Here is a 15,590-nt window from a genome sequence, read left to right as displayed (position 1 = left end):
ACGTTATTTTGGAAAGACACAATTAGGCCTGTCGCGATAAATGATAAATCAATTAATCGGACGATAAAAAAAAACCTATCGAGATAATTTTAATTGTCGTCTTTATCGTCTCTTCCTGCTTTTTTTTTTCTTTCTGTTGATGACGCTGAATGAAAAAGGCTCAGCTCCGGTGCTCTCCACTGATCCTCCCGTCCTCATTTCCTTAGTCTAATGTCCAGCGCACATTACATGAGTTGTCGGACCCATTTTCAAAACCTGAGACACATTAGCCGACAGAAATCCCAGGTATAACGGTTCGATCGGGTTCGTCGTGCCGTGTGGTGTCCAGCCACATGGGCACAAAATAACGGCTGCAAGTCCAGTTAATTAATTTTAAAATCAGGCATTGATCAATGCTTTACTAGAATCTACCTGTGATGCATGTGGCTATAGAGTCAGAGTAAAGTCCTGACTGAATGAAAATCATTATAACCTATTTATGTTACGTTAACGAAGAACAGCTGAAAACTTACCGGGTTTATCAACTGAGGTAGTAATTTGGCTCCAACTCCTCTCTTTGTCATTTCTATATTCTTTGCACGAAACGTTAAATAAATATTAATGTTGTTACCACATATCATCTCCGATGTCCGCTGGACTTCGGGTTGCGCCGTGTCAGCTGTTTGGGATTCCCCTCAGTAATTTCCCCTCAGAAAGCAGGAGGAGAATCCGCGCTTTCTGATTGGCTACCTGTCACATTCAGTGTTAAAGCTCCCAGTCGGGGAAAACCCCTGATTTAGATCGGAGCGGCCAGGACGATCTACCGTAACCCACCACACACTGCAGGATGATCTGTTAGATCGGCCAACAATCTAAGATTGTCATAAGTGGAAAATAGGGTCACAAAATGGTGTAGTGTGAACTATTGCATTAGGTAGTCGGATGTGCCGGTTTTTTCTATTTAAATCTAGTGATTACTGAAGGCCAATACAGACTTCATGATCTGCACTCTTTTGGTTGAATGCAGTATTTATTTCCACTTTGGCTTTATGTTGTTTAGTTTTTATTCAAGTATGTTTTTTGTTAATGGAGGCTGAGAATCCATTTTATTTTTGTTTTTGGTTGTTTTGTTTATTTAGTTTATCAGCTTCGAGGCGATTCTGGTCCACCATCCGGCGTCTCAGGAGGGGGAAGCAGTGCAGCACCAACACTGTTTATAGTGGGGATGGTGCGCTGCTGACCTCAACTCGGGACGTTGTGGGCCGGTGGGCGGAATACTTCGAAGACCTCCTCAATCCCACCAACATGCCTTCTGTTGAGGAAGCTGAGCATGGGGACTCTGGGCTGGGCTCTCCAATCTCTGGGGACGAGGTCGCCGAGGTGGTCAAAAAGCTCCTCGGTGGCAGGGCCCCGGGGGTGGATGAGATCCGCCCGGAGTTCCTTAAGGCTCTGGATGTTGCGGGGTTGTGTTGGCTAACGCGACTCTGCAATATCGCATGGACATCGGGGGCAGTTCCCCTGGACTGGCAGACTGGGGTGGTGGTCCCCCTGTTTAAAAAGGGGGCCGGAGGGTGTGCTCCAATTACAGGGGGATCACACTCTTAAGCCTCCCTGGTAAGGTCTATTCAGGGGTCCTGGAGAGGAGGGTCCGTCGGATAGTCGAACCTCGGATTCAGGAAGAGCAGTGTGGTTTTCGTCCTGGTCGTGGAACACTGGACCAGCTCTACACCCTCAGCAGGGTCCTGGAGGGTGCATGGGAGTTCGCCCAACCAGTCTACATGTGTTTTGTGGACTTGGAGAAGGCGTTCGACCGTGTCCCTCGGGGGCCCTGTGGGGGGTACTCCGGGAGTATGGGGTACCGGGCCCTTTGATACGGGCTGTCAGGTCCCTGTATGACCGGTGTCAGAGTCTGGTCCGCATTGCCGGCAGTAAGTCGGGCTCGTTTCCGGTGAGAGTTGGACTCCGCCAAGGCTGCCCTTTGTCACCGATTCTGTTCATTACTTTTATGGACAGAATTTCTAGGCGCAGCCGAGGTGTTGAGGGGATCCGTTTTGGTGGCCTTAGGATCGCATCTCTGCTTTTTGCGGATGATGTGGTCCTGTTGGCTTCATCGGAACGTGATCTGCAGCTCTCACTGGAGCGGTTCGCAGCCGAGTGTGAAGCGGCCGGGATGAGGCTCAGTGCCTCCAAATCCGAGGCCATGGTCTTGAGCCGGAAAAGGGTAGAGTGCCTTCTCCGGGTCAGGGGGGTCGTCCTGCCTCAAGTGGAGGAGTTTAAGTATCTGGGGATCTTGTTCACGAATGAGGGAAGAAGGGAGCGGGAGATCGACAGGCGGATTGGGGCAGCGTCTACTGTGAAGCGGGCGCTGTACCGGTCCGTCGTGGTGAAGAGAGAGCTGAGCCAAAAAGCGAAGCTCTCGATTTACCGGTCGATCTACGTTCCCACCCTCATCTATGGTCATGAGCTTTGGGTCATGACCGAAAGAACGAGATCACGGGTACAAGCGGCCGAAATGAGTTTCCTCCGCAGGGTGGCTGGGCTCTCCCTTAGAGATAGGGTGAGAAGCTCGGTCATCCGGGAGGGACTCAGAGTAGAGCCGCTGCTCCTCCACGTCGAGAGGAGCCAGTTGAGGTGGCTCGGGCATCTGGTAAGGATGCCTCCTGGACGCCTCCCTGGTGAGGTGTTCCGGGCACGTCCCACCGGGAGGAGGCCTCGGGGAAGACCCAGGACACGCTGGAGGGATTACGTCTCTCGGCTGGCCTGGGAACGACTTGGGATTCCCCCGGAGGAGCTGGAAGAAGTGGCTGGGGAGAGGGAAGTCTGGGCCTCCCTTCTGAAGCTGCTGCCCCCGCGACCCGACCCCGGATAAGCGGAAGAAAATGGATGGATGGATGGATGGATAGTTTATCAGTTCCAGTGTTTTGTGTTATTTTGAAAATAAATATCAGGAAATCGCATGTATCATTAGTCGTTTCCATTAAATCAGTGTCAAAAGGTCTTGAAACAATATTATCGTTTATCGCAATAATTTCTTTAGACAATTAATCGTCCAGCAAAATTTGTTATCGTGACAGGCCTAGACACAATACATACAGTGTTTTATGCAAGTATGTTTTCCTGTCCACTTTAGATTACTGTAACCAAGACCAATATTATTGCAATTCACCTTTATAGGCCTACGAGTTTTATAATATTTTCAAAAACATGCAATTATTAAAATAAATAAATAAATAAGTTAAATCTTTGGAGGTCCTATATGCTGGAGACCAAAACACTTTGTAATGAATTTCAATTATAACATCAAAGATATTTTATGATTTTTAATATATACTACTTGTATTTTTGTATTCTCATGCCTGCCTTGCTGTTGCAGTAATTTATTGTACATGCTCTGCGTAAATAAAGGTGAAAAATTAAATAAAATGCAAACCAAATCAACATATTTTTAATCTGGCTGGGATTATAAAATTGAAAAGTTACTCATTAAATTATCCAGGTTTCTTCCTTGCTTACAATAACAACTTGTCTTCAGTACTACATTACATTCATGTAAGAGCTAACAAAAAATCTAATTTCTTTCTAATTCAGCTCAATAACACTTTATTTGTCCCAAAAGCAACTTAAATGTTGTCATAACTCATATAATCCACATAATTGTCAAAAGGATAATTATGGATGGTGAATATGTAGACAGGAAGCATCTCTTGTAGCAATCACTTTAGTTTAGTGTCTGACTGAAGACTGTTGCTGTATAATAGTCTTGTGACTGTTATGACACGCCAACAGCTCAGCATCCGGCCAGCAGAGACCACACTTCCTGTCAGTTAGCAGGGGCTGCCAATCCACCTCATTTGCTTTTGCTGCTCCTCTTTAATCTCTGCCTGTATGATTAGAACGAGGGCTGAGAGATGCTGGTGTTGCTCATTATGATTGATTGAAGAAGTAGTTTAAACTTCCTCCTCTCTCTTCTCATTGGGATTTGGCGTCATAGATCAGGTATTATTTGAATTTTTGAGATTATAATCATCTGCTTCCAGACAGAAAAACAACCTTGTTGCCATAGCTATGCATAAAAAAAGTAAAACAAAAAAAATTATATAGTTGTCCAAACAAAATTGTGTACGTTTTCTTCGACTATACAATTTTATAGTGCATGGGGGCAAATTTACACTTTGTCTTCAATTCATAATCCAGTAAAAAGTTTACTTGCTTATTTTATTATTCGGTCTGTCTGATTTCATTCAGAATGGGCATATTTTAAAGTGTTATGTATGTTTAAAAAGGTAAGTATAAAACAAGTAGCAAGTATAAAACAAGTAGCAAGTATAAAACAAGCGTTTAATCGTCAGCCATTTTCTTTTTCTTTCTTTGTGGAAAAATGAGAAATTAAGTAACAGTGAAAAGAAAACTGTAGGCAGTTGGAGGGCATTTTATTTTATTTGAAATACATCATTGGTTTAGCCTGCACAGAGTAACATCTCAGCACATAAAACTACACAGTACAGACGGCCTGCCGCTTGCAGCACGGTCGTGGTCAGTGTCAGAGAGCCAGGCCAGCACAAGTCATTCATTTAGACTCCATTTAAAACTAGTTCAGGTAGAAAAAACACTCGGATGACGTTGGCCTTTTTTTTTTTTTTTCTTCACGGTACACCTCCACTCCAACATCCGCCGGGACGGCGTGGCGCACTACTAACAGTAATTCTAAAAAGGACAGTTTCTGCTTTAAGCTTTCTCAGAGAGACTCTTGGCATCAAAGAAAATGCATAATTCAAGTTATTACACAAAGTGTCAAGAGTTCAAAGCCCTGCCCACCTTTTAGAAGTTTCAAGCATCTCAGACTAATTTCAGTTCCGATTATTCCTGTGCGTTGACACAGTCCTCCTTGTGCACTGTTTAGGTATGGCTTTAAATGGGTCTTAAAGAGATAGAAAGGATGCAAAGTGAATGCCATCAGATTTTTAGCATGCACACGGGGCAAGGTAGTAACCATATTTAGGCACACAAGTATCTGGAACTAAGCCTGGTTTATCCTTCCCACCAATTACTCTTCTCACTCTTCTTTAACAGAAATAATAACGTAGGGTTTTTGTTTCTGCAGAAATCTCAGTTTTAAGTGTGGCCTTTTATTAGAACTCAGGCTAATACGATCCCACCCTTTAAAATCGTAAATGTCTGCTCACTTTTCTGTCTAATACAATAGAAGAAGCTGCAGAATTTTATAATACCAGAACAAACTGACTCATAAAAGCTGAACCTTGCTGCTTAGTGATTCAATGGCATTTCATACACCCAATTCATTGTGTTTGCACACAAGCAGAATGCTAAGAAATACAAAATTAAAAAAACACTTTCTTTAAAAAAAAAAAAAAAGAAAATTGTAACAATTCAAGACTTTTAGAAAATGTAGGATTGAAAAAAGATGTTTCAAAATGGAGGACGAGTGAAAAACAAAAAATAACAAAAACAGACGGTTTGATGAAAACGTTGAATTGAAAGAATCATGCGCAGACTTTCCAAGCTTCTCTACGGGTCGCCCAGGTGCGAAGTTAACTGTGAGGATGACAAAAAGGAAAATTATTTTTACAAAAACATAAAAACTTAAATCGATTTATACAAAACAAAGAGAATTAAATAAAAATATGTAACAAAATAAGTAATTGCATAAATATTCACCCCATTTTGAGTGGCTGAGCTAATTCAACAGAGGTCAGAGGGCGTTTGCGTAGGGGACGTCTGTGCTATTGTAGCATGTTTAGCATTGAGGTGCTATTTGAAAGGCTTTACTGATAGACTAACTCCTTTTAGCACAACTTGAACACAGCCATATTTTTTTGCATCACCCCATCAGATCATTATTGAGCAAAACTTAACCAGCAGTGGGCCAAGAGAAGTGGCTTCGTCATCCAGCCTCACCTGCCGGTGAGCGGATGTCGCTTGTGCGTCAGACTTATTGGCGTACCAGAAACAGTGAATATAAAGATTCTGGGCGGAACTTATGTATAAAAAAAAAGCAATTAACTGAATTTATATTTTTTAAATCTTTATATGTAACTAATTAATAGAAATTTACGTGTCAAAGTCCTGAACCTAATCATACCATAAAATAGAACAAGATCCATCAGCCGCGGTGAAAATGTTGCTCTCTTTTGCAGTACTACAATTTATTGTAGATGGATAGATGCACTGGTCCGGGGTATAACATAGGTGCTAATTTCATTTAATCATCTATGGTCCCCGACGAAGCAGGTAAAACTTTTATAAGAGAAAAAAAAAACACATAAAAAACATAATTAAAACACCATCAGATATACAATCCAAGAGCGTACACACACAGCCTCTGTAGAGTCAACATACATTCTCCCAATACTTCTAGTTCCGATCCGTAGAGTTTTGGCCGCTAACAGGATCAGAGTTGGTACCAGGGTTACGACAGTTTTGGGTTTTTCATTATACTTAAGTTTTATTTTTGTTGTGAATTTTTGCTTGTCTAAGTCAGTTAGTTTTAATTAGTTTTTAGAGTGTGTTTGCTAGGTTTCATTAGTTATCATTAGTTAAATATTGTTTAGTTTTTACTAGTTTTTTTCGCGCTTTGGTTAAGCTTAAGGTAGAGGATCCAAAAAGTATCGTATTGTGATTGTTTATATGTCGATTGAGTAACGAATATGCAACAGAAGATATCATTTTCAAAAAATGTGTTCAGTTATTATGGAACAACAAACTGACTGGTGTTTCCTCACAATTTTTGTTCTTGACATTTTGCAGACCAGCGAAGCTGCCACCAGGAGGAGTATGGAGTGCCGTAATTTGCCGACGGCAGACATAAACTGTTTGTGTGAGGGGATGTGAAAAACATCAGTTTCACATAAGATCAAGACATTAGTAAATAGATTCATAAACACAAAAACGTAGGATGCAATATGCATAATTTCAGTGTGTTTTAATTTTAGGAACGCACGGTATACAGTTTTTCCCCATTAATTCCCATTTTTATTTATTCTGTTTAACAAAAATGTTAAAATGCTTTGGCTGATTGCACCGAGATCAGAGCGGCATCATGAGTCGCTATCGGATGGTCAGTTTCTGTAAACAACTTACGCAACAAACAGGCGGCAGCTTGCCTTCACTCCAAACTGAGCAGCTCCACGTCAAAGATGAGAGTGGCATTGGGGGGGATGATGCCCGGGTGACCCTTGTTTCCGTAAGCGTAGTCCGGCGAGCAGATCAGCTTGGCCCTCTGACCCACACTCATCTGGAGAGAGCAGAGAGGGCAAACAGAGAGGAGAGATAATGGGTGTACTGAGCTGCTCATAATGCAGCTGAAGGGAGATAATATCTCACAGGAGACACGGCGGGGGGGAGGAGGGGAGGGAGTCAGGGGGAAGCATCTTGATTTGTTAATGATGTTTCACTTTTACTACATCAGTTTCACTGTTATTACTCTCAGCAGCTCACGCAGCAGTCGTCATCATCCCAGAGGAAAAAAAATAAAATAAAAAATCAAGCCTTTTTCAGTTAAACAACTTACGCAACAAACAGGCGGCAGCTCGCCTTCACTCCAAACTGAGCAGCTCCACGTCAAAGATGAGCGTGGCGACATTTCATAAGTGTAGCTTAGGAAACGTTTCTGACCAAACACTAATAACTTCACGTATTTTAAGAGATAAAAAAAAGCACAACTTTTCATCTGATTCCTAGTGCAGTGCATGTAAAAAAAAAAACATTCACCCACTTGGATATCTTATCCTTTTTTTCAGTTTATTGCTTTTCCAAATAAACAGCAATCAACTAAATTTGGCGTTTTTGAGAAGAAAATCCCTTTAATGTCAAAAAGAAAACTGATTTCTACAAAAATAATGACAAATAGATACAAATATTTAGTATTGAATAGGTAATTCTACATTCTCCAGAAGAAAGCTATTTGAATTGTAGCTGTGTCTGCCTATTCTCATCCAACTAATTAAATATTTCTTACATTGCTTTAAAATTTTATGATTTAGTAGAGCTCACAACAGCACTCACTCTGTACAAAGCCTGTAATCAACTCCTTCTAGAAGTCATTTGAAATAAAAGAAAAATGATGAATAAGGGAGAAGGATTTCATTAAAAAACAAAGGTCGGAGTAAATATTAAGAACAATTGTGCTTTAGTTAGACATGCAGAATTGTTTTCACTCTGTCAATATTTTTTTTATATAAAAATTATTTGCTAAACAGATAAAATAAGGTTGGGTTGCGTTTTCTTTTATGAGTTTGTCTACAGACTTATTTGAAATTCCTTGGAGATATGTTTTAGAAAATGAATCTTTAGAAAGATTCTGCTGTTTTGATTTTGAGAAAGAAAAAAATACGTACTGCAGCTTTAAATATTGGGCTTTTCCAAAGGTTTTCTGTTTCAGTCCAATTAGTTGTTTTTCTAACGACTCCCAAAAGTAGTTTTGTTCTTGTCACATGCTGTCTAATAAAACCGTTATTAATACCCTTCAGCCTACCTGTCCCACTCCTTCCTCCCACCCTCGGATCACTTCCTGTTTGCCGAGCTTAAACCGGAAAGGCTTGTCCCTGTCGCGGGATGAGTCGAACTTCCGTCCATCCGTCAGGGAGCCTTCGAGAAGAGCAAAGAGGAACAGAGCTGTTAGACAGGCAGCTAGTTTGTAGAGTTTTTATAGCATGTTACATATTAAGTGTTAGCAGTACACCACTTTTATTACAATTTTCTGGCCAATAGCAAATCTTATAAAAACCTGACCTGTAGATTCCAGTTTTCTGAAGCGAAAAGTCGCTATACTTCATTTAATTTCATTCTTAATTTCATTCACTCAATAATAAATATGAACAGTTCACGTAACAAAAGAAATCATGTATGAAAAGAAGCAGAAAGAAGCATAAACTTATATCTGGCCCCTACTCGCATAAGAAAATGTGCTATTCAGCTCAGAAGGCTATCACAAACATATTTCAAAAATTGCACAGCAACACATCAGCTGATTCATTACCATATTGCTGCATCAAAATAATTTTCACATTTTTTTTAGAAGAGAAAGAGATTTATTTTATCTCACTGTCCATAAACTGACCCCTTTATTTGAAGTACATCTTTCCATTGTCGCCGTTTTGACTCAACGTTTTTTGAAAATCTCAGTTCCCTTTAAGTTGTAGCTGCTTTCACTTTTTACAAATCTATTTACAATTACAATTATATTGTCTGGTAAAGAAATTGTATGCGCCTTGTTATATACAATTTAAAATATTGTACTCGTTTCAATAAGTTTAACTGTAAAAACTATGTAGCGGTGAAGTCGTAGATAAGATCGGTACAGAAGATTCGCTTCACATTTAAGCTACGGCAGATCGCATGTCACCCAACATGAAGGAAACTGGAGCAGATTTATCGGTGCATCCCATTGCTTCAATCTTTGCACTACTTCTGCTTTGTGACCACACTATGGTTATCAAAAATACTATTAAAGATAAAACATTTTCGTTGATGGGTTGATGCCGTCATCTTTGCTTTTTGGCAGGAAAATAGATGAACTTTGTGTCTTCTGTGGAGCAACCACAGCCGTCTGTGGGCAGCGTCAGGAAAACCCATGCATCAACCTCCAAGGCAGTCGCCTTCCAAAAATAATTCACAGCAAGGCTTTTAGAGCTATTAGCACCAACAAGATGTGGGTGTGCAAGGCGTGATGTGTCTGTGTGGGTGCAGCTTTGCTCATCTTATTGGGAGGGATGCAACCTTTAATCCAGCCAGCTGAGTGGGACTCCTCTCCGCTGCCGGACAGCCTGATAGCAGTCTAATGGAATTATCCAGAAGAGCCAAAAGGTTCGATCCAAGCATCATGAGGCTCTTTTTCCCCCATTTCATCAGCCAACAGCACAACACACTGATACCCATAGCATCACACTGACCGTTTTCCTGCAGAAGCATCCCTTCAAAGAGATCCTCACACTGCATGGGGGAAAAAAAAGGCTGGCTTTTTAATAGAATATCCTGTTTCATGTCCAATGTCAGGGCTGCTTTGTATTCTGTCAGGAAAATGGATAAGAAAGGAAATCCTGCAGACTGGGTGATACTCCTTGGAAAAAAAAGAAATAAGGAGAACATAAGCTATCTTGTAAATAGAAATGCCTTGTGGTGAAAGACTAAAATTAGGCCTTACTGCAAGTTACATAATGTTGAAGCAAGCAGGCTAATGTTACCGTATGTGATTCTCCTCCAGTCTACTAGTTAACGTCCTGATATATACAGTCATACTGGAAAGCAAAAAACATTCTAACAACCAGTTTGGGTACTTGGTCAGTGACTTTTAGGGTGTTTTCAGGCCTAATGGTCCAGTTGATACAGTTCAATTGAGAACCAAAATTTGAACATTTGGTATATTTTCAGTTGTTGCTGTTCTCTTTCACGCTCTGCACTAAGTCAAATGACCCAAACCCTTTGAAAACCCTTTTTTCCCTCTCGTTTGTGGTGGCACTGCACCAAGAAGCTCCCAGAACTAGCTGCAGAGTGTCTGGGTTTCCCAACTGGACCTAATCTAAGATAAGTAGATCATAATCAGCTTTATTTGGCCAAGATTGTGCCTAGTTCTGATCTGGGCACTCTGCTGTCAGACTGTTGTTTTTGCAAGTGGAGCTCTGGAGCACCAGTCTGGCAAAAGCATCCTTGTTCTACTGTTTACTTCGTACAGAGAGTTTTGACTCGTTTATAGAGAACAACTGCTTGCTTGAGGCATGGACTCTGTTGACGCTTCTAACAACTGGATCCAATTGTAGCCAACCGCTAATGTTTGGCAGTGATGTATGAAATGTGTCAACTTGATCATGAAGAAACTACATTATAAAGCTTACCAGAAATCGCCTGTGCTATAAACTGCGATGAGAGAAGTGCCAGGCGGAGCGAGGTATCTATCAATAAGAGGGGCCGCAACATTTTTGCTAGCAATGACTTAAATATTCATTATACTCCAGCATTAGTTGCTCAATTCATTCTGAGAAATCCAACTCAATATGAGAAATTCCAGATAGAGCACTGGAGGGAAATGAGAATCTAGGAGGATTGCGTAGTAAGGCAATGACCAGGCTACTGTAGCAAAAATCTGTATTGGAACAATAAAAAAGGCTAGCTTTATCTTACAGAGTTGATCCCTCAGCTGTGGTAGAGAATGCTGTAACTTGATTGATGGGGAATATTGTTTTTCCATCAGTGAAGTCCACGTCTCAAAGAATACAAGCTGCCACAATAAACAGAGGCGGGGAAAAAAACTGGGAATTTAAGAGAAAGAAAATCCCATGTTTTACAGAAATAAAGGATGTGACTATGTTTACAACAAAGACATTTACCTTTAACTTTTGGCGTGTCCTGCAAAACCAGGACGTTCATATTAGTTTTTTGTTTGGTTTTTGATTAAAATCTCCCTTAAAATCAAAAATAAGGGAAAAAAAGGCACCAGCAGGGGGTGCTGTTGAGTTATACACTGAAGGGTGGCACTCGATAAATCAGAATTAACTTGTTTAAACACCTCAAATTCAAATCAAGGATAAAAAATAAGAACCAACAACAAGTAGACACGGATTGGACTTTTTTTGAAGATACCAAAAACATAAATATGCTTTGTAATTATTATTACATTGTTGGATGCTGAACATCTGGTCTGTTTTTTGTCTTTTTCCCAACAAAAATTAAGTACAGAAAAAAATAAATGTGCATCTGTATTCCCACTTCTTACTGTTTAGAACCATTTAAAGTAGTGCAGGGAATCAGACACGGCTGTATTTAATAATTCATCATTAACCAGGTATGTATTGCCTCGGGCTGCTACTAAAAGTTTATGCTCGGTAACTGCAGAGGTGAGGAGAGCACCTAAAAATTGTACTCAGGGAAGAGAGGGACTACTTCAGTGTATTTTTACTCAAGTAAAAAGTAAAAAGTAACTGTCCTAGTAATTGCTCAAATAAGACTAAATGTATTCCTTAAAAAGGTACTGAAGTAGAGAGTAACTGATTAATATTTAATTATAACATCTGATTAAGTATTTAAAAATGATGTCTGAGTTCCAGGCTAATAGCTAAAACATATTTCCAAATGATACCTGTTGACAGGCCATGTGCTAAAGCTACAAAGAAATGGTTTGAAAACAAGGTGGATGTTCTGAAGTGGCCCAGTCAAAGATCAGACATCAATCCATCAGAGAAATTGTAGCTGGATCTGGAAAGAGATGTTCACAGAACTTGAAGAGTTTTGCAAGGAACCATGGAGTAGAATTGCAGTCTCTCTCTCTCTCTCTCTCTCTCTCTCTCTCTCTCTCTCTCTCTCTCTCTCTCTCTCTCTTTTTTTTTTTTCCCAACACATCCTGTTCCAAAGTGTGGCACTCAGACAGCGATTCCCAACAGATTTACTTTCACAAGTAGAGAATTACGTCTTCAGCTCTGATGCTCCACTTGAGCCTCTTCCTGATCCTGTTGAGTTATTGCCAAACAGGACAATTACATTCTTCCGTGTGCCACACCCTACAAGTCGGACAGTCTTGTCCAGACATCAATCCATCAGAGAAATTGTAGACAGTCTTGTCTGACTTGTAGTCTGAAGCCACGCCTGTTCACGGCAGCTTCTTCTGCAATAACTGCTTTGAGAGAGAAAAAAGGATAGAGAGAACGCAAGACAACACCCCAGAGGTCTGCCTCTACACCTGCAGTAGGAGAGGACAATAAAAAAAACAGAAAACCAAAAAACCATAGCAACCAATGACATATGCTTATATAAAAAAAACTACAACATCATTGAAAAGCACACGGTTCTAGTTAATACAAGATGTATTTAGCGGCAACCGCAGCCCAAAAATAAATGTATCTGAAAACACCTGAATGAAAACATGTGTGTGAGCACGTTTGTGTATATAAGGTTTCTCCATAAGAATGCTCAATAGCGTGTGTGCGATACAATAGACCCACCCGAGGCAGACATGAGGGAAATTGGAGCCCAGACATCCAAAGCACAGAGACCTGAGAGCCCCACCACAGGGACGACTGCACCTCCCTTCCAGAAATGAGCACTGAGTCCCAGAGGAACCCCCGGTAGCCACAATGCAGAAGCCTAAGTGGCCTGCCCACAGTTTCCACCAACAACTGGATATGCTGTTGGTGGAAACCAACAGCATATCCATCACTGTGCACCAAGACACAAGCTCCCAAGAGCTAGGGCGCCCAGGTTGCGCCAAGCAGTCACTAGAAGTGGAATCTACCCAAACACCCAACCCCAGACAGCGAAAACCACCAATGCACTGGCAGGCAGAGGCACCAGCCACCAGAAGGAAGTGTGACAGGGGGAAGAAGGCACAAAGATGATTCAGGAGAGGGAACATCAAGACCAAACCTGGCAGATAAACAGGCAGACACAGAGACAATCACACATTCCCATCCTCGCACAGACAACGACCCCATCCAGAGACCGTGGCAAAAAAGGTTCACAGTCCAAATGTACAAATCAACCAGATCAGCCTCAACAGAGGTCCAACTCTATTTTCCCCCACCCTTCACAGTCCTCTAACATGAATTCCCCACTAGGCCACACCCAACCAGCCGTTCACTGAGGCCAGAACGCTCAGTGGTTCTCTTATGGAGACCTCTTTTCTGTGGTTCTTTTATGGAGGTTCAAAAATACCTATCATACCAACATATTGGTATGTTATCTATAACATACCAATATATATATGATGGACCTCCCACTCTCAGGGTGAGTGTAAGAGAACTCCACCCCAAAAAGCCAATGAGAGCACAAGCACACGATGCGAACCCCTGCACAGCCCGGCCACTCCAAACACCTCAAAAATTTGATGTGCAATTAAACTCTGATGTGGATCAACAAAGCAAACTTGTTTGTCTACAAACCTAGGTTTCGTTTCTGTTGAAGTGAACGCTGGTACGGTTGGAATGCATATGCGAATGCAAGCGGGCCGGGGACCACTCCAAACATAGGAAGCGGACTTTAGCGTGAGGCATCCTGGGTAAATACAACCATAACAAATGTGCATGTCTTGCGATTGTGGGAGAAATGGCTTGTGGTCTTTTATCAAAGACGAAACAGGAAATCCTACAACCGCTAAAATCAGACTTCACTCCATTTTTGTTTGAATTTCAATGAGAATGAAGTTGCACTCAGTTTCTTCTTTTAATGTTTTTCTTGTCGTTTTCTTTAGTAGATCGTGGTGCAGCGCCACCACAGGTGAGGGGAAGAAAGGGATCTTTGAAATAGTGCAGTGTGAAAGCTGTAACAAATCAAAGTGTCCCGGTGTAAAAACAACCTGGTCACGATATTTTTAAAGTTATATAACTCAAGCAAAAGACAAGAAGCACGAAACTATTTACATTTTAAATAGTAATAATAAATAATAATAATAATAATAATAATAATAATAATAATTTTCACACTAGTTGGTACATTTTGAAATCCATGCATTTCCTTTTTGTAAACCATAAAAACATTCCCTTTTATGCTACAATTGACGTGTGACGAGCTTCATCTCCATGAGGAGGATGGTCGGCTCCACAGGGAAGGACTGGCTGAGGCGAATCTGATGAGGGAAACTGCGGTCATGTGCGTGTCTGCTGAAAAATATTAAATGAACAACAATACAAGCCAGGCTGCCATTATTCCAGCCTCTCAGACGATTCTAATCCGCTCAGCTCAACTGCCACTGACCCCCGCCCCCCTCGACCCCGAAGAAACTCCAACAAAAGACAGAACCAGGCTGGAAATCAGACAGGATTTAAAGCCCGGCTGTCTGCCCCCTGCTCCCTGTCTGTCTGTCTGTCTGTCTGGGGAAACCCTGAGGTGGGATTCATCATACTCGCTGTTTATGAGTATTATTGTATTCAGAGCAGACAGATGATGATCTCTAGCCATGTTTTTTTTTTTTCTTTTTTTTTTTTTTTTACTGAAGCGCAATGTGGAATCCAGAGCGCGGATCATGACGCGTTATGGGGGACTTTTCCTGCCAAATCTCGTAGGAAAACCAGTCCCAGGGACGTGCGTGGCTGGAAGTCAAGCCTCAGCTGCTGCAGGTGTGAGGCAGGAACATGTCATTTGTGCCTCACATCGTGTCTGTGGGTCCCGATCATTTCTGCCGCGGTGCTTCCAGGATAGAACTATTCTGAGCCAGGGTTTTATTTGGGGTGCAGAGACAGTTGCCCGCAGCAGTCACCCAGCTCGTCTCAGAGCAATCCCCAGAGAAGGGAGCAGAAAAGGAACAAGTTTCATCTCCTTCCCCAACTCACCCACATAATGCACCACACACGTCTGGCCTTTTTTGGGGAAGGTCCTTCCTGTGGAGGAAGCAGAGAGGAGCTCAGTTGGATCCGTGCAGAACAGGCGGTGATTTCTGCGTCCTGCAGCGGAATTAGATAGGAGGAGAGCGGACAGACGGGCTCTCCTACATTCCCTCTCCACCGTCTCTTACCGTCTCCCGGCGTGAGTGTCTCGATCTCGACTCCCATGTCAGCGGTGTGCGTCTTCCTACTGCCCAAGGACCCGGTGCGCTCTTAGTGCAGTCCTTCAGCCTGTTTGATCGCTCCTTTACTGGATCTCTCTCTCTCTCTCTCTCTCTCTCTCTCTCACTG

The 15,590-nt window shown here is 41.9% G+C and overlaps 1 protein-coding gene across 1 annotated transcript; it reads right to left on the bottom strand.

Annotated features, from left to right (window-relative positions):
* Positions 1 to 4,692: 4,692 nt before the first annotated feature.
* fkbp1ab (FKBP prolyl isomerase 1Ab) lies at positions 4,693 to 15,574 on the bottom strand. Its single transcript, XM_008412827.3, has 5 exons — positions 15,431 to 15,574; positions 15,249 to 15,296; positions 8,471 to 8,583; positions 7,078 to 7,231; positions 4,693 to 5,532 (listed from the first exon to the last, which is right to left on the bottom strand). Exons 1-4 carry the CDS (start codon positions 15,465 to 15,467, stop codon positions 7,103 to 7,105), a joined length of 327 nt encoding a protein of 108 aa, XP_008411049.1. The 5' UTR covers positions 15,468 to 15,574; the 3' UTR covers positions 4,693 to 5,532; positions 7,078 to 7,102.
* Positions 15,575 to 15,590: the final 16 nt, after the last annotated feature.

This window comes from Poecilia reticulata, chromosome 7 (genome assembly GCF_904066995.2).
Source record: "Poecilia reticulata chromosome 7, P_reticulata-male-v2, whole genome shotgun sequence".
Classification (NCBI taxonomy): domain Eukaryota; kingdom Metazoa; phylum Chordata; class Actinopteri; order Cyprinodontiformes; family Poeciliidae; genus Poecilia; species Poecilia reticulata.
This window is presented reverse-complemented; position numbering and strand designations above follow the sequence as displayed.